Source organism: Parasteatoda tepidariorum, chromosome 11, assembly GCF_982258835.1.
Source record: "Parasteatoda tepidariorum strain Cologne lab strain chromosome 11, Ptep-v5.0, whole genome shotgun sequence".
Taxonomy (NCBI): Eukaryota; Metazoa; Arthropoda; class Arachnida; order Araneae; family Theridiidae; genus Parasteatoda; species Parasteatoda tepidariorum.
In genome coordinates, this window is record NC_141765.1 from 19,379,511 (window position 1) to 19,404,986 (window position 25,476).

The 25,476-nt window shown below is 27.7% G+C and overlaps 2 protein-coding genes across 11 annotated transcripts in view; one reads left to right on the forward strand and one right to left on the reverse strand.

The window, feature by feature from the left end:
- Positions 1-25,476, forward strand: part of LOC107451019 (uncharacterized) — a 227,555-nt gene that overhangs the window by 145,131 nt on the left and 56,948 nt on the right. For all 10 annotated transcript variants that reach the window (XM_071187637.2, XM_016066980.4, XM_071187638.2 and 7 more), the window contains one exon: positions 2,021-2,231. In XM_071187637.2, coding sequence (XP_071043738.2) covers positions 2,021-2,231 — 211 coding nt within the window. The remainder of the gene's footprint in view (positions 1-2,020; positions 2,232-25,476) is intronic.
- On the reverse strand, positions 4,736-18,989 carry LOC107451021 (uncharacterized). The gene is made up of 5 exons (XM_016066985.4): positions 16,293-18,989; positions 11,937-11,990; positions 10,713-10,767; positions 9,301-10,185; positions 4,736-6,480 (listed from the first exon to the last, which is right to left on the reverse strand). The coding sequence occupies exons 1-5, from the start codon at positions 17,058-17,060 to the stop codon at positions 5,834-5,836; spliced, it is 2,409 nt and encodes an 802-aa protein (XP_015922471.3). The 5' UTR covers positions 17,061-18,989; the 3' UTR covers positions 4,736-5,833.

Genomic DNA, 25,476 nt, shown 5'->3' on the forward strand with positions numbered 1-25,476 from the left:
GCAATAATTATAGTAAATTTAGTAAGCCTAGCTTAAATATTTATTGAAATATGAACATTTTTATAAAAAAAATAAAAAACTCATTTTTTTGTCTCACATTTTTTTTTCTATAAATTTAAAAATATTTAATAAAATAAACAAAACTTTTAGAGCAATTTACAATTAATTATAAAATTTTTGCTTTAAAGTTTGAGAAAAATTAGTTTAAAGCTGTACAAGATATGAGCAATTAAATTAGATCTTTTATACTGCGCATGCGCAAGAAGATATGAATTTCTTTAAAATTTAAAAAGTTTCAAGCAATTTTCTGAGTAGCTTTAGTACTTTTTAAAAGAATGCCTAAAATCATAAGGGGTTTTCCACATAATTAATTTTTTTATTATTGAACAAGATTTATTAAAAATGACATTGGCACTGTTGGGAATCATTCCCCATAAAAGTGTCTTCTTTTGCCTGTTTTCTATCCTTATTAAATCACATTTTAGTATATGAACGTTTGTTTTAATGTTTTATCATTTGTTACTAAATTCTGTCTCATAATATAAAATAATATTTCTAGAAACCCCCTTATCATTCGGAGTATTCTTTTAAGAAGTACGAAAACTACTTTAAAAATTGCTTGGAACTTTTTAAATTTTTTAAATATTCAAATGAAACTTTTTTCATTAGTTGCCAAATATGAGTCACCACAAAATTATGAAGAGACATTGTTTACTTTTTCCCTGGCATGCGCAATATTAAAGAACTATTTTAATTACTCATTTATTGCGCAGTTTTTAACAAATTTTTCTCAAGCAAGAATTTTGTAAAGAATTTTGCAAGAATTTTGTTTTCTCAAGCTTAAAGCAAGAATTTTGTAACTAATTTTAAGTTGCTCTAAAAACTTAGTTTAATTTTATTGAATATAGCAAAAAGATGTAAGCACGTTATAGCAAAAAAACGTAAGACAAAAAAAAAATTACAAAAATTACCATATCTGCTTAAATATTTAAGCTAGACTTATGAAATTTTTGTAATTATCGCATATAATTACTAAAATAACTGTCACAAGTTACAAATCTATTACTGCATTTTTTGACATAGGGTGCTGAAAAACATTATTTTCCGTTTATAATTTATTGTAGGGTCCTCAAAGCTCCAAAAGCTTTAAACTTCGTTGATATGTATGAGAAATCGCATTGTCAAAACACTTCTGAAGTTATAAAATAATTCGTTAAGTATTTTTGGAGAAATATAAAAAATGTATTAGCATAGAAGTCTTTCCATTATTTTGTAATTTTGTCCACCCTGTATATATATATATATATATATATATATATATATATATATATATATATATATATATATATATATATATATATATATATATATATATATATATATATATATATATATATATATATATATATATATATATATATATATATATATATATATATATATATATATATTGCAATATAGTTAGTTTAATTGGACAAAGTTATTGCAATAAGGACTAGAAGTGTAGAAGAGTTAGCTAATTTTCTATTTATGTGCTCCTTTCTTTTTGTCTACCATTTAAATTATAAAATATTTTATAATTTATCTCATAGTTTACGTGTTGTTGCTTTTTTTTTTCTTCTTTTTCTTAAATTTGTGAAGATTGCTATTTTGGAGTTTTTTGAGAATAGAAAACGCCAGTAAGAAATCGTTCGTTTCGTATGTATTATCGGGCTCTATAACGCAATTGCTTCGGCGGGAATGGGATTGATTAAAGGTGAAGACTTACGGTCCATTGCTGAACATTTCAATAAACGTTTGAGCCTCTGCATTGCTGCAAAAGGCGGCCACTATGAAACCAATTAAATTTATATTTTAGCAAAAGTCTAGTCTTAATATTATTTGCTGCATTTTGTTAATTTATTTATTTGCAATAAAGTTATGTGAAAAAATTGTTTGAATTACTACTTCAAAATGAATGTATTTTTTTTACTTTTGTTTATTCTGAAATATATATTTAAAAAGCGATTTGGTATTTCAGGTGCTTAGTAGCTGTCAGTGAGCGTTATTTTACAGCGAATTACTTTGACCAAAATCTAATTGGTGCCCAAGCTGATCAGGAAGTCTTGAAAGATTTACTACGAGAAAAGATGCCCCTCTTATGGCAGCATTTTTCGCAACTAGACATCGAACTCTGCACAGTTACTTTGAATTGGTTTCTTGCAATATTCTTCGACTGTGTTCCTTTTGAGGTAAAATGAAAATTATTTTACTTACTTGGAAATAGAATGCCATTTTACCCTCTTCTACTTAGCATTTCTTCTAATTTACATTCTAATGAACATCCTAATTAATACTCCTACATTCTGGTTTATTTGAAAGGAAATCCTTTGTTTTTATCTAATGTAACAACAATGCTTCCCTGTCTAGTAACTTATAGTCTGTCTAAGCTAAGAACTCTTCCCGCCACAAAGTCTGAGGCCGTCTGGTGCTATTGAAACAAGAATGGCACATTTTAGGGAGGGTAGCTTCACTCTAGAACTAACACAATAGACGGAAGAAAAAGATTCCTTTTCTCCAGCCGACCCGAGCCGGTACCACTAGCAGTGATCCCGCACCCCTACTTGAAATAGTCATACCTCGGTATCATAGTCACCGCCACAGGTCCAGACGAATGTCTGGAGGAGTTCTTATTTTGGACAAACTATATTTCGCTTTCTCTTACGTGTTTATTTGCCAACGAACATGCCCCACAATAGAGTTTGGCGTTTATGTTTGGTAATGAGGTAGAAGTGGTTCATCTAGTCTCCAAGTAGACCAGTCTCTAAATACACTCTTTGTAAATAAAATAGGCGTCTCAAGGTTACTCAATTTCTCTACTTTTCCTATTTCTGTTTCCATGGTATCTACAAATCTTCCTTTTTTCCTCACGCTCATGCATTCCCACTTCTTTCTGAAACGAACTTAACAAGGTATAAAGCAATATTTTTCCATAACCATTGTAACAGAAAGGAGTTAAGTGTAGAAAGTTAAAATCCGCGTAACCTTGAGACGCCTATTTTATTCTCAAAAAGTATAATTGAATATGGAAGTAATTAGGGGAGGGAGCTGAAAATTATTTTACAAGTTGAGGTTTGCTTTTAAATATGCCCCCTTCTCCGAAGTGGGCTTCAGCCGACATCTTGAATTTATTGAGAAAAAAAGATAATCGGAAGAGCAAAACACTTAAGCATTACTATATGGAGACAAGTCAAGTTTTTTTTTAATACTGAATCGAAATTCTCTATTTCTAAGTTGATAGAACTAATAGTTCAGAAGTTATAAGGGTTTTAGTAAACATGAACTATAAAATGGACAATTTTTCGATGTGTACTTATTTAAATGTCTTAACCCCTTTTCTGGACAAGTGAAATGCTATTTTCCATGCATTATATTACACTGAATCGATTGAAGCTAATATAAAGTCGATAGCAATAATAGTCTAAAAACTAATGAGTTTATATGAATAAAATTACAGTTGTGTATTCATACCTATGCACGCATAAAACATTACTCTGTAGACAAGCAAAATGCTAGGTTTTATGCTTTTATTACACTCAACTGAATGAGATCAAAACCAAGTTAATAGAATAAATAGTTTAGAAGTTATAATACTTTTAAAGGCTTCGTTTATAAAAATTACACTTTTTTGTACTTGTACCTATTTATTCTCATGAGATTACTATCTAGACAAGTGAAACCTTATTTCGTTTTTATTTATTTATTCATTGTTTGCAAAGCCAATATAGTAAAAATTAAATTGCTCCAAACAAAGATTTTATGCGTAAAAGGTTTATGTCAAAAATTATGTCGATGTAAAATTTTATAACTCTATTGAGCAATTATTATAAAATTCTTGGAAAAAAAAATTTAATAATAAATGACAATTTCCTACATTAAAATTTTGTTCAAAATCTAAAATTTTAGTGAAATAGGTTAAATAATGCTTGGAAAAAATTTTTGCCATTACAGCAAGAAATATAAAATTAGTCGTCAAATGAAAAAACGGTTTTTTACGAAAAATATGTTATTTTCTTAACTGCTGCGAGTTAGTAACAATTGTTCATGACTGGGAAGTCAAAGTAAGCTTGTCTGTAGCCAGCGCCCTCTATTACACTTTTGAAAATAACGCAAAAAGATCAGTCTAAAGAAACGCCACAGTATTGCAAAAGTGAAAATCGTTTGTGATCTAGTTTCTTGTTATTTAAGCAGTTATTTCAACCTTGCATTATCTAAGCTCTTACAATTTGCAAAAATTTAGAATTATTTTTTGATTTTGATACTTTTTCTAAGTGGAAAAATTTTGCCAAAATGAAAATTTTTAAAAAAGTTCAATAACGTTTAAAATATAAGTTATTTATCTTTTCTAAAGCCCAAATAGCTCTTTATGGTAAGATGGTATGCACATGTTGTTTAAAGATCTTGCCTGAAGTGTAAGGCACTTAAACTGTTGCTTTTTTATTTACCTTGGGGTAAAACACTATAAGGCTCACACTGCTTACTTCGCTCTCTAAACAGATTCACACTTTTCGCTTCAAATCTCGTGTTTTGCTTTAATAAGGACTTGATTCAATGTATGATTTTAAAAAAATTTTAACTTTTTTAAACACCTTGTGCAATAAAATCATCATTTGTAGGGTTGGGTAAAATTGTAAAAAAATAATAGGGATATGAATATTGTGTGTTTGTTCTTTACTTTAAAAAAAAATAAACAAAATTCAATTGTACAGAAACATTTATTCAACAAAAACGTATACGGCAAAGAAATGAACGAAACAAAAAAAAAACAAATAACAAATGGCACTAGAATTCATCGGATTAATCAATATAATATTGATAATAAAACTAAATACTATCATATATTCTAAATACTGACAATATAAAAAGAGACAAACTCACTAAGTAGCATTGGTTAGACTATCATTAATTTTAAAATAATACTTATTTGTAATAATATTCAACTAAATGAAATATTAACCCATAGTCTTCTCTTTAAATGAAAGACTTCATTCCTTTAAAATTATGAGTAAACAAAAAAGAGTTTACTAAATTTCTCAAACCAAAATGTCCTTAAAAAAATCCATCAATATTGAATTTTATTGTGATATTTTTATAATAAAACATATAAGTAAAAATATTTCACACACAAAAATATTTTTTTTCTGAAAATCTATAGTAAAATATTTTTTTAAATATTTTACCGTAAATTTACTTTATATGTTACAGTAAAGTGTATTAAAAAATATGTACAATTTTATAACCATTTTTCCAATATATAAGTATATTTTACACTTTACCTATCAAGCGTTTCTAATCTAGAAACATGCAGTTTCTTTTAAATAAACTTATAATATTTTTTTTTCTTCCTAACAATTCATAGAATTAATCAAGTTCAAAATAAATTTAAAATAAAGTTTATAAAATCAATGTTTTCTTTCTCTTAGACTATTTTGTAATACTACAATGTAATATATGGGAACTTTAAACAAGTGAAAAATAACCTGAAGTCTACGGAACAAAAACACATATATACAAATTTTATAATAAATACTTTCATACAAACAATGAAATATATTAATGACACTACTTTCTTCTTTCAAATTCTTTACATTCAATAAAAATTCTCGTAGATTATCTTCACATATGATAATTATAATGAATGTGACTATTTTATATACTATAATATTTTCTTCAAAATGTTTATGCATCACAAAGTATCTCATCACGTATAATTCGGTAAAAGTACGTATAATTTAGAAGAAGGACTAGAAAAACTATATAATATTGAGCAAATACAATCAGTCTTTCACTATGCTTATGATTTAAACAATGTTCGTGGTTTAATTTTCATTTCAACTTTCATTAGTTCTGACCATTCTTGACCATCCATATCGTACCACGTTATTCCTGTATTGTAACGGCCATTAATGTTCACATACTGGCAATGGTTGTACCACCAACCGCTACCATAGAATTGGGCACAATGTGTAGCTTTGCTTGCGTCATTGTCTTTATCAGGAGTGCTGAAAGCCATGCCATTATGGTAGCTTAAGGCATCACTAGCATTACCAGAATAACCAGCAATTACCAGTCTATAATTGTCCATTTCAGCCAGTACTTCGAAAGTATTATATTCTACATATTTGTAAGTGCCTATAGCATCCCACATGTCAATTCGCAAAACATATTTCTCTGATGTTGTTAGCTTGTGGAGAATTTCATTTCCAATCCAGAAATCACCGTCAATATCACCGAATCCTTTTTTATAATGAGCCCAGTCTTTATCAAAACTTTCATCACCTTTGGATCGTCGTTGTATAAGGGTCCATTCACCACCTGAGGAATCCATATCACAAAAGACTTGGACTGCGGAATCCTTGAGCTCATCTATAGGGGAGCGAATGAGATAGGTACCACTTTGACGCTCAAATAACTGCTCTAATGTAGAGTTTCCTGAGCAATCTGTAAAATAGAATAGATTTTAATTAAAATAATAGAAATACATGCAAATTAAAATAATCTAGTTTCTCTGACTGATCATTTTTCCTGATCAGACATAGTTTCTTTAATTTTAATATGTTGATAATTATAAAGCATTGAATATTATATCTTTCCTTCAATCAATTGTTAAGAATACACTGTAAGAAATTCGGGATCAAATTACGGTATAAAGTACGGGCACTTTGGGATGCATCATCCGTAAAATCCACTTTCACTGTAAAATATTATGCCGCAATTTTTACAGTAATATTTATTTAATTCGAGTCATTCGGTGATTTTTCTGTAATTATTACTGTAAAAATTACGATATATCATATTTTTTTTGTTTCGTAACATGTTCCGGTAAAAATGAAATTTACGGTATAAAAGTACTGACACCCTGAGACTTTTAACCGTAATTTGATTAGGAACATTTTACAGTGCACCGGAGTGTCTAAAAATTCCTTAGGTTTGAAGAATAAACAAATAAAACAATGAAATGCAAATGCTGTTGTTATAACAGTTAAATTTAATCATAATCTTAAACTATAAATACAAAAATCAATACCCTTCGCGAAGCAATTAGATAAAACACTTTATTTTCTTTAAAATAAATTTTAAAAGCGAAAATCTATATTGAATATGAGGGATCAATATCAGTATAAAGGTTGCGACAGCAACACCCGATTAAAATATATTAATCATAAATTAACTTTTACATTATTTAATTTTTTCTAAATATTATTAAATTTTTTCTAAATATTATTTAATTTTTTCTAAATACTATTTATTATTTATATAAACCACATTTGGGTTTATGGATAGGTTCTTAGTATTTGAATAAATCCCGTAACTCCATCTAGCAACTATCAAACTATCAATCAACTTTTTATTAACTAATTTATCATAACGGTAAGTAAATGATTGTCTTAAATAACTGTTATTAGTAATGTCAAATCAGTTTATCTCATTAACTATTATATAAATTATTATTTTATTATAATTTGCTTATCGCTGAATAAGAAAATATAAAGAGATGCTTTTTAAATATATTGATGTTTCACTTTGAATAATATCAATTGTTAAGAATGAATAACATCAATCATAATGTTTCTTAAAAGTAAAAATTTCTTAATAGTGACGCGGGCGAAGAAAGAATTGTCCTGTGTCGTCATGCTAACATTCCGATAATAGCCCGCTAATAACTATCACCTTGCGGGCAGTTTTTCATCCTATCATTAATTGTGCATTTATCATTTGTCGCATTTTCTGTACAGATGAGGCAATATTACACTCTTGAAAATGACGTTTTGAGAAGATCTATGCCGCTGGGTAACAAGAAAGTTATTAAAAAACCGATATCTTAAGTACCGCCTTTGAATAAATCCATTGCTTCAACTTCAACTTATTGGTGGTTGAGAAGTTGGTTAAGATTTCAGTACCGTGGGATTTCACTCCCATCTAATATTCAATTCACTTATTGGTTCCGTCATTTTATTTTTATGTTTTTATTAGCATTTTTTTCGAATATGTATGCCTTAAAACAAATGTTTTTCGAATCTTCAATGCTCACTTTTTCGTTTCGCAAATCTAGACACAAATAATTTGTTTCTCGGACTTAATTATGCTTTATGTGGCACAGTAAAATTTTATATTAAAATTCGAGTTTTATTAAATTCGATAATAACTAAGCAAAAAGATACATTTATACATACTAAAGATACATACAAAAGATACATACTAAAATAAAGATACATTTATTATGAAAGAAATTTTAATTCCTTTATAAGCCTTTTACATAGTCATAAATTAATTCATGTTGTTACATTTCTCAAATTTGTAACTAATTTTTTAATTTGTATTTCGTAACTACAATTAATTCATGCATTACCAATTTACATTTTCATTATAATATATATTTATTTATTCATTGCTTAGAAACATCTTTATGTTATTCTGTAGCAATTACTTCCTTTTTTCAATTTTTTCTCATAAAATTTAAGATTGATTTTATTCTCAATTAAATCTTTAGCTGTTTTAAACAAGTCATGAGTACTTGTTAATATATTAACATATTCTTCGTAATATATACTTCTTTTAGGACAAAAAATTAATTAATTATATTAAAAACATTTAACGCAATTAATGTCAAATTTTTTTTACGTGATTGTTCATGTCTGTATTCAGTCCAAACAGATATTCATAAAATGCATACTTTTTAAATTAATTGATATTAAACAGCTTTTAAAGACTTCTATTAGAATTGTATCATAAAGAAGATGGTGCTCATATTTCTACGACTATTGTGGTATTTGTACTTTTACAAGTTCATGTGAGATCAATGTACCTTGTAATTGACTGTAATTATCTTTACACTGCATAGTGATGCATATTTTAATTATCAACTTTTATTTCCGCTTCATTCTCATAAAAAAACGTGTAGTTAAATTTTCTACACAAATCTGTCTTATTTGGGCTAGAAAATCGTGTTTTACATTGAAAAATTCCTGATTTTAAAAAAAAAAATTTAAAAAAATCTCATATCGATTTCAAATTTGAATTCTGAAACTCATTCGGTAAATTCTTTTACATTAAAAAAAGATATAAACTTCTAACTTGTATAGAATTAAAGTCAACTTCTCTTCCTACGACGTAATATATAAATATATATATTGAAAGTTAGCCTGATTTATTGCGATTCCAGAATCGGAGCGAAAACTAGTTAGACATAGATATGAAATGATATATTATTCTGCTGCAAAATAAAATTATGAAATATCATAAAAAATCAAGTTTTCTTACCTCGAGGTAGCTGATGTATGAACTTTTCAAGTTCTTCTTCCATTTCTTCTTGCTGATGTTTGATGAGAGGAATGTCCTCTTTGAATTGTAAAATGCTTTCTCTAACTTTATGTTGAGCTCTTTCCCATTTGTTAAAATCTTTATCGTCTACTTTTTCAACAATTTGTCGATGTAAAACCTCGATTTCCAATTTTTCGGCATCTACATTTTCTGAAAGTAATTGAATTTTCGACTCTAAATCAGAAATTCTTGAATCTTGAGCAATTTGTTGATTGGGTTGGAAAGTTGTGTTTAACACAGCATTTTGAACCAAAAGAAGTCTTAAATGATTACTTTGTAGATCAGATTCAATATTAGTTATGTCATTTTTAAGATTAGATGCCACCTGCTCGGAAGAAATTTGTCTGTCACTTAGCTCACCCAAATCGGATTGCGTTTGTGAAAAATTATAATCTAATTTAGAGATTTCTTTTCTAATATCTTCTGTTGTTCTATCGTAGTTACGCTCCAAACGCTCCAGTGCGCTAAAAAGTTGCATTGTAGATCCATGAAGCTTGTGAATTCCAGTTGATGTAATATTGTTTACTTTTGATTGAATATCCAAAGTCTGGACCTCAGTTTTATTCATTAAGCTTTCTAAAACATCTAATCTTTGTTCTAAAATTCTTCTTTCTATGTCAAATGGTTCACTATTGTTAATTATATCATTGTAAGAGTTTTCCAGTGACACTAATTTGAAATCAGACATTGCTTGCGTTTTCTGGAGGTTGCGCATTTTTTCACTTATTTCCGTTTGAAGAAATTCAAGATTTACAACTGAATCGTGCAAATTTTCTATCTCTGCCTTCCATTGGCCATGTCGGAATCTGTGATGATCTCCTTCTCCTACAATAATAAGACGAAGTTTAAAATTTTATTAGTTATAACATTTCATGAAATAAAAATATTTGAATGTTGCTTATTTGCGATTAAAAAACTTAAATACGTTTTTGTTGAAGTTAAGTCAAGTGAAAGCTTTAATAACCGAGCCTTTATCTCTTTTATACAGAAAACCAAATGTAGATTTAGAAAATGTCATGGATATAGTTTGAAAGAAAAATATTTGAATGTCACTTATTTGCGAATAGTTTACAGTTTCGAAGTTAGGACAATTAACAGTTTTAATTATCGACCATTTATATCAAGCCAAATAAAGATTTATTAACAGAATTAATTTAATTTTAAAGGATATATAATTTTTATTAAAATCTAAGTTTGTTACATTTAAGTTATAGAATACATTTAAATATTTTTATTTAGAAGGGAAACAAAGTGTAATGAATATTAAAGATTTTACCAAATAGTACAAGGAATAAGAATTTAAAACCATAAATTACCCTATATCTAAAACAAGTCATTTATTAGTATCTTACCTGTTTTATGAACATCAGTGTCTTTTTTCAAACTATGGTGATTAAAAACTGTATCCTGTAAAGAAAAAACATTCAAATTAATTACAATAATTGTGTCACCAACTGTTTGTTTTTATTTTGAACAAAGTTAGACAATTTCAATCATCATTATAAAATTATAATTTTGAAATTTCTTCATTTTTTAACAATTTAGATTTTTTGTTGTTTAAAGAAAAAGATTTTAGGCAAGTACTGAATTAGTTCTAAATTAATTACTCGCCAAAATTTATTTTTTCTAGTTAAGCTCAGATAGAAAGTATATACACTCTTATATAATGTTAGAAACATAATAGAAATTTAAATATAAAAAAAAAATTGATGAAATAATCACAAAGGTTCTCTTCAGGATGCATTCACAAAGGTTCTTTTACGACAAAGGCATTTCGAAATAAATAATAATTATCCTAAGATAAAAATTACTCTTTTTAATGCATGCCTCAAAGAAAAAAAAGAAAAGAAAAAAAAAGAAATGATAACATTATTGTAAGTGAGTTTAAAATGAAAGAAAGAAAGAAGAAAACAAACTTGCGAACATAAAGCAAAATAAATTAAAATATTCGTTAAAAATAAATTCACTTATCTAAACAGTTAACAAAATTTTTAAAAAGAAAAATAAATAAATAATGTGCTTTTATCTGGTATTTATATAAAAAAAAATTATTAAAAATGTAAGAATTTATATTTCTGTGCTGCCATCTATTAAAAACAATTTACGAATAATAATATTTGGGAAAAACGTTGGAAACATTAACCCAGGAAAAGAAAAGAAGTTTATTAAAATCAGAAAACTTATAGTATTTTAGTATTTTACTTATAGTATATTATTTAATTTGCTCAAAAAATATTAATTTCAATTTTACACAATAAAAAATTTAATAAATAGAATCATTCGTATTAGTAATATTTGTAGAACTTAACATACGAACTCAAACTTGGAGTAAATCATTTAATTGGCTTTCTTTCTTTTATAGAAAGACAGTTTATAAGTCAGAGGTTACATTTATGGTTAGAAAGCCGTTTATAAACTTTACCCTTCATTCATAAATTCTTTCATGATTGTAAACTACGCGTATTACTTGCGTTCATCGTATTTAAAAACGTATTACTTGATTGCATTCATTATATAACTGTTAGACTCAAGATTGGCAAAGCTTTAAAATTCACGTTATTAAAAAATATGCTTACTTTCTTTTTTGATAACAATATATGTTCACGTAGTTCTTCTTTAAGAGAGTCAACCTGAAAAAAAAATGACTTTTAGAAACCATACAAAACGTATATGCATGTAATCAATCACCAATATTAAACTTACACATTATATTGTTTCATCTCACTTTACTACTATCATTATTTCTCAATTATACTACATTGTATCAAAAAATAGAATATATAAACAGGTCTTACATTATGCTCGACGAATCAAAATGAAAATAAAATTCAACTATTTAAGGAGTTATTTCACGGAGGATATAAAAAGTAATAAAGCGTTAAGGAGATAAGAATAACAGAGAGAAAAAAGATGACGTCTTGTAATAATCGTTATTCACTTCACCCAAAGGCTATAATTGCCCAATTCTGTCACACATTTTTAGGCTACTCGATACTTTTCTTTTTCAAACAAAAAAGAAACAGAAGTAAAGATATGAAAACCAATTTATACATTAAGTTAATAATATAATATTGCATGAATTATAAAAACTACTGCTTCGACAAGTAGTTATTTACAATAATTTTTGTTTTAATTTTTTCCATGAAATTTATAACACTTTCAATATTAATATCTTTAAGTTAATTTTATTTAACCATCCTTCTTGAGTATTAGAGAAGACTTATCAGGGTAGAAATTTATGATTTGAGTTTACTTTAAATAGCTGGTTTGATTAGCAAACTGTTTTAAAAATTGTTTAATTGTTCACTGAGAAAAACAGTATTGTCAGCATTGGCAGAATATATGAAATTTACAGTGTTTCTGGCTCTATGGGAACACCAAAAAAGCTCGGTAATTTTCACTGAAACTCTTTGGAAATGATTTTGGTAAAATTAGCAATAAAATGTAGTTTTATAATATGTGATAAAATTTGAAAATTTTATCACGACACTTTAGAGCATGGCATAAAAACAATTTATTCGGTTAAATTTACTTTTCAGTTATGTATTTCATACTGCATTGGATCAAGAAATAGAATATATAAAAAGGTCTTATATTATGCTGGACAAAACAAAATGAAAATAAAATTCAACCATTGAAGGAATTATTTAATGTAGGATATAAAAAGCAATAAAACGTTAAGTAGATATGAATAACAGAGAGGGAAAAAATGCCATCTTGTAATAATCGTTATTCACATTGCCCGAAGGCTATAATTGCCCAATTCTGTCACACATTTTCCGGCTGCTCGGTACTCTTCTTTTTCAAAGAAAAAAGATGCAGAAGTATAAATATAATAACCAATTCACACATTAAGTTAAGAATTTAATTATGCATTAATTATATGAACTATTGCTTCGACGCGTAGTTATTTTCTTTTTTTATTTTTTATTTTGCTCCAGGAATTCAAAAAATTCTTAATAATAATATTTTTAAGTTAAAGATTCTTCTCGAGTTTTAGGGAACACTTTTCAGTGTAAAAATTTATGAACTGAGTTAACTTTAAATAACCGGTTTGGTAGAAAAATACTTTAAAAATTTTTTAATTGTTCACTGAGAAAAAAATTATTGTCCACACTACCAGAAAATGATGATGAAATTTACAGTGTTTCTGGCTCGATGGAAACACCAAAGAGCTCGGTAATTTTTACTGAAGCTCTTTGGAAATGATTTTCGTAAAATTAACAATAAAATGTAGTTTAATAATATGTGATAAAATTTGGTTAATTTGGTAAAATTAGGTAATTTTATTAGAGCATGACATAAAAACAATTTATTTGGTTTAATTTACTTTTCAGTCATGTATTTTTTAATAAATGTGTGGTAATGAGAACTGTAATTTTGATAACCAGAATTTTCGTAAACCGTTATCATATGTTCAGAAAAATTACGAGATGGATAGCTTAAGTACCATATGTTTTGGTTTTATTAACCGAATTATGTTTTTTTTTTCTTTTTTTGACAGAATTGTTGTTACCGTACAGTACGGTAATTTTACAAGAATTTTTCCTCTCCGTGTTCTTAAAATTACTTCCTTTAAAATATAAAAATTTAGCAAAAAATATTTATTACAATTAGTTTTATCTTTCTAAGGAAAAATACAACTCTTCTCAATCATGTATAAAAAAACACCATTATTGCAAAGAAGGCTTATAATCTCATAAGCTTACAGTGTTTTATGCTTCGGATGAAAATTCTTTAAAAATAATTGGCGATATGGTATGATTTTAAGTGGAATCCCATAATATAATAAAAATATATTAATTGCATTATTATTAAATATATTAATTGCATAGACAAATTATTGAAAAATTAAGCAAAAATTTCAAAGTTTATTGATAATTTCTATAAATGCTGCAAAACATGATAAGCTTATTTATTCAGTACTTAAACTGCTGAAATATTATATTTAAACTAAAATAATTTTACATTTAAATTAAATCTTGTCTTTAAACTAAAATAGGTGTTTGAATAAATTATATTGTTGTTAACTCTTAATATTACGAATATATTTTTGAAAAAAAAACGTATGGATAATTACAGGAAAAAAATTATTTTATATTTAAGAAAAAGAATTTTTTATTTTATGTATGAAAGGTTTTAAAAAGCATTTATTAAATAACAAATGTTGCACAATGGTGTAATTGATGATGGTTATTATATCATCGTTAATGATTATGATATTAATGATTCGACGATGCATAAAATCATTATTAGGTTTCGAACGCTTTTACCAATTAAGCCAAATTCGTATTTAAAAAAGAAATTTAGAAGAATGTTTTTATAGTAAGAAAATTGTATAAGTCTTATCATTTAAGCCTCGCATAGTTATTCAAAATATCAACATTAATTTCAATAATAAAGTGATTTTGAAGAAAGTAAATAAGATAAGTAAGAAAGCAAAATATTTCAATAATAAAATGATTTTGAAAAAAACAAAATAGTAATGAAGAAAATAATAAAATTACAACTGAAAAGATTGGATCGTTGAAATTAGATAAAAATAACTCGGCAACTAGTTTGCGTTGTCAGTTTTCATATCTAGAAGAATGAAAAATTGGGACAAGGAAATATGAATGGATTTGTGAGTAGATTAATACTACATAGCTTTTGCACACCCATCTTGTCAGATCTTTTATACAAATTCTAAAATCAATTTTAAGCAAATTAATTGAGTTTTACTTTTTGTCCAAACTTCACCAAGTGAAATTCTTAACATTCCCAATCTTGTTAAAACATGAAATCAAACAATGCCAGTCATGGTTTTTCTTGTTCATTTCAACATCGTGAACTTCCTTCTTCTGAGTCCCAATTTTGATTACTAACGTGATTTCTTTTATTTCCCAGGGCATTTTTTTTCCTCTTCAATCAAATGAAATTTTATTTGAAGGCCAGAGACGGTGACTAACCTTCAAAGATCTAAAGAAGATTTACCCTGAGGACCGACTCTAATTATAACTTACATCACGGGCAAATTAATATATTTGATGTTTTCTTAGAATAGCTCATTTTTTTCTTTGTTACATTTGGAATGTTAACTAAGCAACTAGATGTTAACATGATAATAATTATTTAGATTTAAATTTTTTCCGGTCTTCTAAACTTTTTTTTCTTCTTAATTTTGCTTAATTTATAGGTTTCTTTAACAAATTGTCGTCTACCTTGAAAGATTCTTAGTTATCTATGATGACTATATTTACATTTTTTAGCCATATTTAATTCGAAAGAGAATACTTTTTTTTAAATTTTAAACGAAGTGATTTGAAATATCAATAAACTTTTGTTATGAAAAACTTAATGAATACAAAAGGCATTAATCTGAATAGGTTTTAAAATTGCTATATTTCAGTGCAAAATGCTTGTAAATAAGAGATGAAAAATGAAAATAAACTCAGAAAAGTTCTTAAAATCTAGGAAAAAACCGTAACAATATCTAAAAAGTCAACTTTTTATTTAGTCAATCATTGTAATTTATTAAATGATTAATTTATTGATTCGTGTAACTAAAACTGATTTTTTAGTATAATATTACGTTTTATTAATATTAAAGTAATTCATTTCATATTTATTCTTAATGAATAATAATGCATCTTTTATTTCTTTAATATTTTTGAATAAGAATTTTATTTCGTAATTGTACTAGCATTAATATGCTTCGTAAATACTTTTTTTTAAAATTGAAATTGAAAGTGCTCTGTATTTTTAGAACCACGCAATAACTTTCAATATATTATCAAATACTTTAAAGTGCATTAATTGCTGAATAATATATTTCATTTTCCAAAGAATTTCAATTTTCCTCTTGAAATATTGTTTACTCACTAATTGTTTACTAGTCTCACTAATTAGCCGATAAAAAAGAGGAACTAAAGAGTACATTAATTTGTACTTACTTCCACTAAGATTCTTTGTTGTCCTGCGGCCGATTCCTGAGTCCTCAATCTTAACTCATCTACGTCCCTTCTGAGTTGTTGAATAAGAGCTGCGTTTCTTTCCCAATCCACTTTTACACCATCCATGCGATGTTCCATGGATCTAACATCTGATTTTAACAAAGTCAACGTTGCTAAGGTCCTTTGCTTCTCCGCAAGAGTTGCACTAGTATTAAGTGACATAGCCATCTCCTTCATTTCACGTCGCAGTCCTTCGACTGTGTTTTGCAACCAGCGTACAGCCACTCTCCCTGAAGACATTGATACTCCACTAGACAGATGAACTTTCATTTCAGCCATTTCTTTGCTTAGTCTAAGCAGTTCCTGCTTCAGAAAATTTGCTTCCTGCTTCGCATCTATCTTATCTGTCTTGAAATTTGGAAATTGGTGAATAAAATGATGCAATTTAGATCCGGAAAGAGATTTTTGTTCATTGATCATCGCCTCCAAATTTTTCTGAGAATCTTCTTCAGAGCGATCAGACAGATCTTTAATGCTCTTTTTTTCCTCTTGAGGAATTCTTTCCGCATCCTTTTTCACATATTTGTAAACTTCTTCTTGCAATTTATGAATGGCCTCACTATCTTGTTGACGAATCCTTCGCAGTTCTCTCATTTCATCTTGCAATTCTTTCATTAAAACTCCAAGAGACAGTTCGTCAACACTTTCTCCAAACGCCTGCAAACACATAGACACAATCGCAAAAACTATCACAGTCAACAGCCACATCTTGTATTTGAAAGAAGAAAAAAAAAGACTAAAACCAGATTACACCTAAAAACAAAATCACTCTAAACACCAATTATTCAATTTAAGATTTTGAATTCATTTACACCGCAATGTAATCATTTGAAAAACACGTGGAATATTTCAAACACACCGGTAGTTAAAGTAACAATCCAATTATCCAAGAAGATGGTTTGCTGCACAAGATAGTCCAATATTTAGAACTCGAAGTTTCAACAGAAAACTTTTGTTGGAGAATAAACTTTAGGCAAAGGTGATTCAGTACCATATGAATGTTAATAGAGAGAGCAAAAGTTTATGTCTGTTCCATACGGAGTCTCTCTCGATAATAAACAGAAAACTCTTCTTTGCCAAAGAGGTGCTACTGACACCTAAACAGGAGTAAGTGTCGTGAGCTTCTGCCTTGACGTCGTCTTGAGATCCAGAATAAAGTGAGTAGGTCGTCTACAGCAGCTGCCGCTTTCTAATCGGCCTGTGCTCCACGTGGCCGGCAGCATCTCAGATGCCCCCCTTTTGATCCCCCCCCCTCTCCTTATATGACAGCTGCTACTCGAAGGATGTTGAGGAGAAGTTTTTCTATCCCCTGTTCCCCCAGATCTACACATTTCTTCAATGGCAAGACGTTGCGCAGGTTTTTCCCTTCTCTTCTTACTCCATCTTTAATATATTTATTTTTTTCTTTTCTTATTATTCTTTTCGTGTTTCTTATTTAGTCGCAGATGCCATGCGCCAGTTGTTTGGAAGACATACTCCAAACGGAGGAAAGGAAAAGGGCCACACTTGCCTTCAACCCCCAAAAGACCTCCCCCCTGTAGATAACTGTTATACAAATTTTGAAGGGAAACGGTTGTCTTCGAGTCCTTTGGGGACCCCCTCCACGACTTCTCAAATTATTTTTCATCCCTCATTTTTTGTGGGGCACTCGTTTTTATCGCTTTTAAAATAAGATTCAGTTTTCTAGTTGACAACTAACATCAATAAAAGTATTATGCAGCATGAAGGGGCATGCTTCAAAGAGGGTTACAGGCTCCTCAATAATTTTTAATAAGGAATGATAGCTTTACGACTTTTTATATATACTTTATATAATTTTGTTTTGACTTTAAAATTTTATTTATGGATTATTATTAATATTGTTATAACAATAAATCATACTATTATTTCGCATTTGCATGACAATAAAGATAAATATCTGAGCAATTATAATATCTGAAGAGCATGACTACCAGTGGAATGGATAAGCTTTTTGCTAAAAATTTGATGATAAAGTAAAGTTATAATTAAATGAAAATAATTATAGATTTTAATGCATCATTTATTTTGTTATGCCTCATATCACCAAATCATATCACTATAATGCATCATATCACTAAATTACAAGACAAATGATTTCCAAGATAAGGAAATCTCAGTTAATAATTTTTTTATTATTTTTTTTTAAATTTTTTTATCTCCTTCTTTTAGATATAGGAATGAGGGATAAACTTCAGTGATTATTTTCTGTAGCATAGTTGCCAGATTATACACTTTTTGCGAAAGATTTTTCACGGTAAATTTAGTCAGAAATTTTTAGAATGGGGAAATTTTATTTTAAATTTCACTATCGCCTAGAAACATGTGAACATAAAAACAAAACATTCTTTAGATTATCGCAGAAAGTTTTATAGCAAAAAGCGTGAGTCTGCCATTGAAATATTTCGATTATACTTAAGTTTACCATGGTTCAATCGTTGAGCTCGGAAAATCTTAAACAACTAAATCACGCTCTTCATGTATCAGTAGAAGTTTTTGCGCTCTAGTGACTGGTTAATTAGAATTAATATACTTGACATCAGATATATTTAAAAAAAATAAGTATATAACATATTGCGTATCAGAATTTCAGATCCTGAAAAAGAGAAAAAGAAAGAAAGAAAATTTGTCTCCACGTCTATTTAAAGTGGCGTAGAAGTTTCTCCAGAACTTCAATATTTTTTTTTCATTCTTTAGAAGTCAAAATTAAAATACACTTGATATGTACTAAAATATTGTACTAATGTCCTAAAACAATTTGTACTAAACTGATTTTTCTTAAATATTCTTCACAATTGTTCGTTAAACACTTAAGCAAAATCAAAATTGCTTAAATATACTTCACAATTGTTTAACCCACATAATTTCTACGAATCAAGGCACCAGAGTTGGCCAAAAATGTAATCGATTGCATTTTTTGATTACAGTAATCAATTACTTGTAATCATGATTACAATTTTCAAATATTTTGATTACAGCTGTAATCATGATTACAATATTAATTACAGTAATCAATAACTTGTAATCGTGATTACAATTTTGATTACAGCTATACCTAGTCGATTACAGTAAGCAAATACTTGGAACCGTGATTACAACTTTCAAAAAATTTTGATTACAGTTGTAATCATGATTACAATATTGATTACAGTAATCAATTACTTGTAATTTTGATTACAGTTGTAATCATGATTACAATATTGATTACAGTAATCAATTACTTGCAATCATGATTCCAATATTAATTACAGTAATCAATTACTTGTAATCTTGATTACAGCTGTAATCAAAATTTTGATTACAACTATAATCAAGATTCCAAGTAATTGCGATTACAAGTAATCACAACAAAAACGATTATGGGTAATCATGATTACAAGTAATCAAAATACATGATTACATGTAATCATGATTACATGTAATTTGATTACATGTAATTATGATTGCATGCAATTATGATTACATGTAATCGAAATACACGATTACAAGACTATTGTATTCTTATAAATGATTATATTTTACAGTAGATAGCGTAATGCATTTTATAATGATACATTTTGCACGTATTTACATGTATTGCATTTTGTACGTATTTGTATTCGTACAAAGGAATGCAACTAAAGTATATGAACATATGATTTCATATAGTGCATATGTACAGACATTTTAGTTTCACACACATGTACATACACTTATATAGTAAGTACAAAATATATGTACGTATGTATATAGCTAATAATTACGTATGTATGTGCAAACAATGTAGACATGTACATTTATACACAATAAATATATGCATTTTATGCAAATATTTGTGTATGTAAAATGTATATCTATATTCATGTACGCATGTATATACAAGTACTTGTTGTTTGTACAAGCATACATACATTGTCTATACAATGTATGTCCCAGGCATGCATATACAATTTATTTATGAACAGTATAATATGTGTATACATGTACAATATAGGTATACATGTAGTATGTACAGTATATGTATGCATACATGTACATGATATGCATGTCCAATGTATGGATGTACATATACACAGTATGTTCATGTTCAATGTATCCAAATATGCATAATACATTTGTGTACGATTGTACGCACGCTGGGCGTATTTATATTTTACATATATTCATACATACATTCGACATGAGTAACATATGTACATACACGCATTTGAGATGCATATATTGTACAGAAGTATATACATATAGTGTACAGATGTATATTCATATAATGTACATATCATAAAATGAACATATAATGTTCATATGTGTGTACATATACAGTACATATGTGCATAAATACATTGGACATAATTCTTTCGTACAAATTTTACATGTGTATATGCATGCTATCCCAATCTATGGATATGGTGCAAAGTATGTATGTTCAATGAATGTATCCACACATGTACAATGCACGTATGTTTCATGTATGCATATCCGTATGTACTATACATGCATGTACAATGCATGAATGTATGTACATACATTGTACATACATTACACGCATACATATGTGCATTTCATTTATGTCTAAATATGTGTACAATACAATAAATAAAATGCATGTAAGTTAACTTATAATGACTCAGGCTAGTTAAATGACAAAATCAAACGATATTTAAATTTAGTTTTCAGCTTTAATTGTTCTATATCATTTTAAAATTCTTTGAATAAGAAATTATTTTCAGGTATTTTCATGAAATGTTTGACAATACAGATTTTTTTTTATAACATAATGCATGTTTCATAGAAATTTTTTAAATAACAAAAAAACAGTAAATTTTATGTGTGGAAATAATATTTAGAAATTTAAAATAAGATTATCGTTTGCTTTCTAAAAAATATGAGGTCGAGTTTTATATTCCGTAGAATAAATTTTAAAACAAACTTTAATAACTTTACTTACATAAATTTTTTTGATGTATGCACAATGCATGTGTGTATTGTAATTACATATATTTAAGTGTACGCATGTATTTATACATTACTTGTAATTATGTACATGTATACGTTGTATGTACAACGTACATTGTGCATATAACTACTTTTTTTGTACATCCATACATTACATGCGCATAAGTATTAACAAAGTGTGTAGTTATACAAGTACATACGTACGTTGTACATAAGTACATACTTTGCAATGCACATACTTTGTATAAATGTGCATGCATACATATATGCATTTTATTTATGCAACTATGTGCATATATTGTACCTTTAAACAACATTCTTACATATTGTAGGTAAATACGTACAATTTTATATACATACGTACATTGTATACACGTGCTATTATCGTAAATTTATACAATGCATGTACTTAAGTATATAAAAACATGCAAACGCATAAACATTATTTTTATATAGGTTCATACATATATTGTCTATGTATACAAAGATACAAAACATTTTCTTACAAACTAACATACATGCCTACATGTATCATAAATGTATATGTACTAAGCATATACGCATTGCATTAAGTATATTACTATATAATTATGTATATTGTATGTACAAACAACGTTTGTGCATACATTGTATATATAAGAATCACAAATTGTACGTTCATGCGTGCATTCTATGTACATAAAAATATGTAAACTCATACATACTTACATAATGAATTTGCATATAGTATACAATCGTAATAACTTGTAATCGTATAGTTTGATTACAAGTAATCACAATTACATGTAATCAAATTGCATGTAATCATGATTGCATGTAATCATATATTTTGATTACCTGTAATCATAATCACCCGTAATCGCTTTTGTTGTAATTACTTGTAATCGCAATTACTCGGAATCATGATTACAGCTGTCATCAAAATTTTTTGAAAGTTGTAACCACGATTACAAGTAATTGATTACTGTAATCGACTATGTAATCATGATTACAGCTGTAATCAAGCCTTGTAATCATAATTACAAGTAATTGATTACTGTAATTGAAAAATGTAATCGATTACATTTTCGCTCTACTCCGATGTAATCAGAAATTTTGATTACTTGCAATCGTGATTACAAGTAATTGATTACATAGCTGTAATTATCTGTAATCAATTACAGTTGTAATCGATTACTCTAATCGACGGCCAACTCTGCAAGGCACAATCATAAAAAATATAGTCATAAAAAAGTCAATAAATTAATATTTTTAAATCTAAGCGTAATCCTATGGTAACGGCATATGTTATTTTTAATATGGTATAATAATATGGTAAAGGCACATGTTATTTTTTAATTGCATTTATGTACCCATTAAAGCTCAAGTAATTAGTTACTTAGTGTTTATCACAATAAAAATCATCCGATTCGTGGTCGCTCAGGCAGTGTTGGTGCAAAATGTTCTCAGTGATAGGCATATCATTGATTAGAGTGTCGTTGTAGTCGTCAGGCTAACAGTGAGAGGTGTTCATGGTTTTCTTCTCCAATTTAACACAAATGTGGATAAGTCCCATCAAAATCATCCACGAAAGGAAATTTCACCCACTACTTAATCCAGGAGTTCCTTTGCCTTTTGGATAGAGTTCAAAATAACAAGGCTGAGTAGTTGAACATTGGTAGTCGTAAACTTAAAATTTGGTCTTCTGTTCAACGACGGTTATAAAATAAAATAAAAATCATCCCACTTCTGAAGCAAATTATCCCTAACGCATCTCACAGTTGTCTAATTAACCATATGAGGCTTATCTGGTTATTCGAACCATGCAAGGCGAATAATCTTTACTCAAAAATGATCCATGAGAACTAATTTGTCCTGATGCATAATCCATAAAGTTGTTTGTCTTTTGAGTTGCGTTCAATATTACGTGACTACAGATTTTAACGTTAAAAGGCGCTCACTCACAATCGAATATAGACAGTCAACTAAAATTCCGTATAAGCTTGAAAAAGCGTTTTTTAAGCTCTCTTGATTTAAAAACTCTAAGTGATTTTGAATTACACCTTTCTCATGTTCGTTTCATAAATTTCGATCTATATAAGTATTGTTATAAAAGTAAGAAATAAAATATAAATAATTTAAAATTTAAAATTTTTTGAAACGGTAATATCAAAAAATATTCCAGAAAAATTAGAAAATTTACATTTTTATTGTTATCTGATGGAAGATTTGTCTCGCTTTTATTTTTATTATTAACCGAGACACATTACTAAGTGAGTAAATATTTTTTAAAAAATGTCAAGTGCGCTTTTTAAAATAGTTTCAAAATATATTCTTAAAAAAACTCGTAAAACTCTTAAGGCCCTAAACTCATGGTAATAATCTAACCAACCAATAGTACAGCATTTAAAGAGTTTTCAGAATCATAAGAGTTTCTAGAAAGCATTAAATAGTCGGTATATTTTGCAATTTGTTTACAGAAAAATTTTACAAAACTTCATAATGTAACTTTAAAAATTAGTCACAATAGTCATATTCGACTTATTACCTATTAATTTATTCTTCTCATTGCCTTCAGCTACGTTCCACGATCCTAAGGCACCCTTGTGATATTTTCGCTTTCTTTTTTTTATTTTCTGCGTCACGCTTAGTTTATGATCTGCTTACACGAAGAAGAATCACGGTGAAATTACCGCACCGCATCGTAATAACATTCCTGATAAAAAAAAAATTTAAAAAATAGTTTTCATAATAAAAATTAAAATATACGGTATTTAAATCATTCACTTGGCAATATATTTGTTCGTATGGTAAAGATTTACTGAAAATTCTGGTTTTCAAAATTATAGCTCCTATTATCACTCATTTAGCAAAAAATCCATAACTATAAAGTAAATTTAACCGATTAAATAGTTTTTATGTCATGCTCTTAGGTACCATGATTCAATTACAAAATTTTTCCACATTTAATAAATTTTATTACATTTTATAAGCCATATTTTATTTTTAATTTTACTTGAATCATTACTAAAATGCTTTGGTAAAAATTACGAGTTTTTTGGTGTCCCTATAGAGTCAGATACACGTAAATTTACCATATTCAGGTAGTTTTGACCATGCTTATTTCTCAGTGTACCTAGAGCACGTCATCTCATTGTTTATTTAACGAACTCTATTAAATTCTTTATTTTTATATCATTAAACTTTAAATTCAATTCAACACTTCAACAACATTCAACACTTCAACACACAATTTGTTTTTCCTTGAGTGATTTTTCATATTCCATTGTTTTTTCAAATAACTTTTTTTTTATAATCTAGCAAAAATCCGTCCTTACATAATAAGAAATTAAGAATAGAACATTTGACAAATAATTTTTATCGCAAATTTATGTGTAACACGTATTGCAAATTCAAGAGAAATTTAAAATTTTCTCGAGGATCTCAGACTTTTTTGCGCTGTGAGGGTTAAAGCTAAGTACAACTTCTAAGTTTTTACAAAATCCCCAATGTTATTATTTTTGCACTTTGCTTTCCTTATTACCATCTGGTGCCTTTTACACAATTTCCTTCCTGGTAAAGAAATCTTATTTTATTTTTCGCTATTATTACAACTTGAAGTACTATTTAGAATCTCTTTTTATAACTAACTATTATAACTCTATAACTCATTATAGCTATTATAACTCTTTTCATTCTAAATAGTTCTTCAAGTTGTAATAGTAGCGAAAAATAAAAAAATAAAATTATATTTCTTTACCAGGAAAGAAATTGAGTAAAAGGCACCGGATGGTAATAATAATAATAATAATAATAATAATATATATATATATATATATATATATATATATATATATATATATATATATATATATATATATATATATATATATATATATATATATATATATATATATATATATATATATATATATATATATATATATATATATATATATATATATATATATATATATATATACACTGGTTATCATAAATTAAGGAAAAATCACAAAAATAGCGATAACTCTTTCAAAAGTAAGCCAAACCGTGCAAAATTTGCATATGTTGTCCACTAAGAGTAGCTGAGTAAAATTGCAATATGCAAATTAGTGGCGCTGCACTCGGCTTACGTCATCTGCCTGGAGCATAAAAGTCCAAGTTTGAGAGAAAGCACACAAATTTTACTGTGATT

What these genes read in the sequence shown, in the direction of transcription:
- LOC107451021 (XM_016066985.4), bottom strand. Translation starts at nt 17,060, where the DNA reads ATGTGGCTGTTGACTGTGATAGTTTTTGCGATTGTGTCTATGTGTTTG. An exon ending in AACAAAGAATCTTAGTGGAA is followed by an intron (nt 11,991 to 16,292) that starts GTAAGTACAAAT and finishes TTTTTTTTTCAG; the next exon opens with GTTGACTCTCTTAAAGAAGA. An exon ending in CACTGATGTTCATAAAACAG is followed by an intron (nt 10,186 to 10,712) that starts GTAAGATACTAA and finishes TTATTATTGTAG; the next exon opens with GAGAAGGAGATCATCACAGA.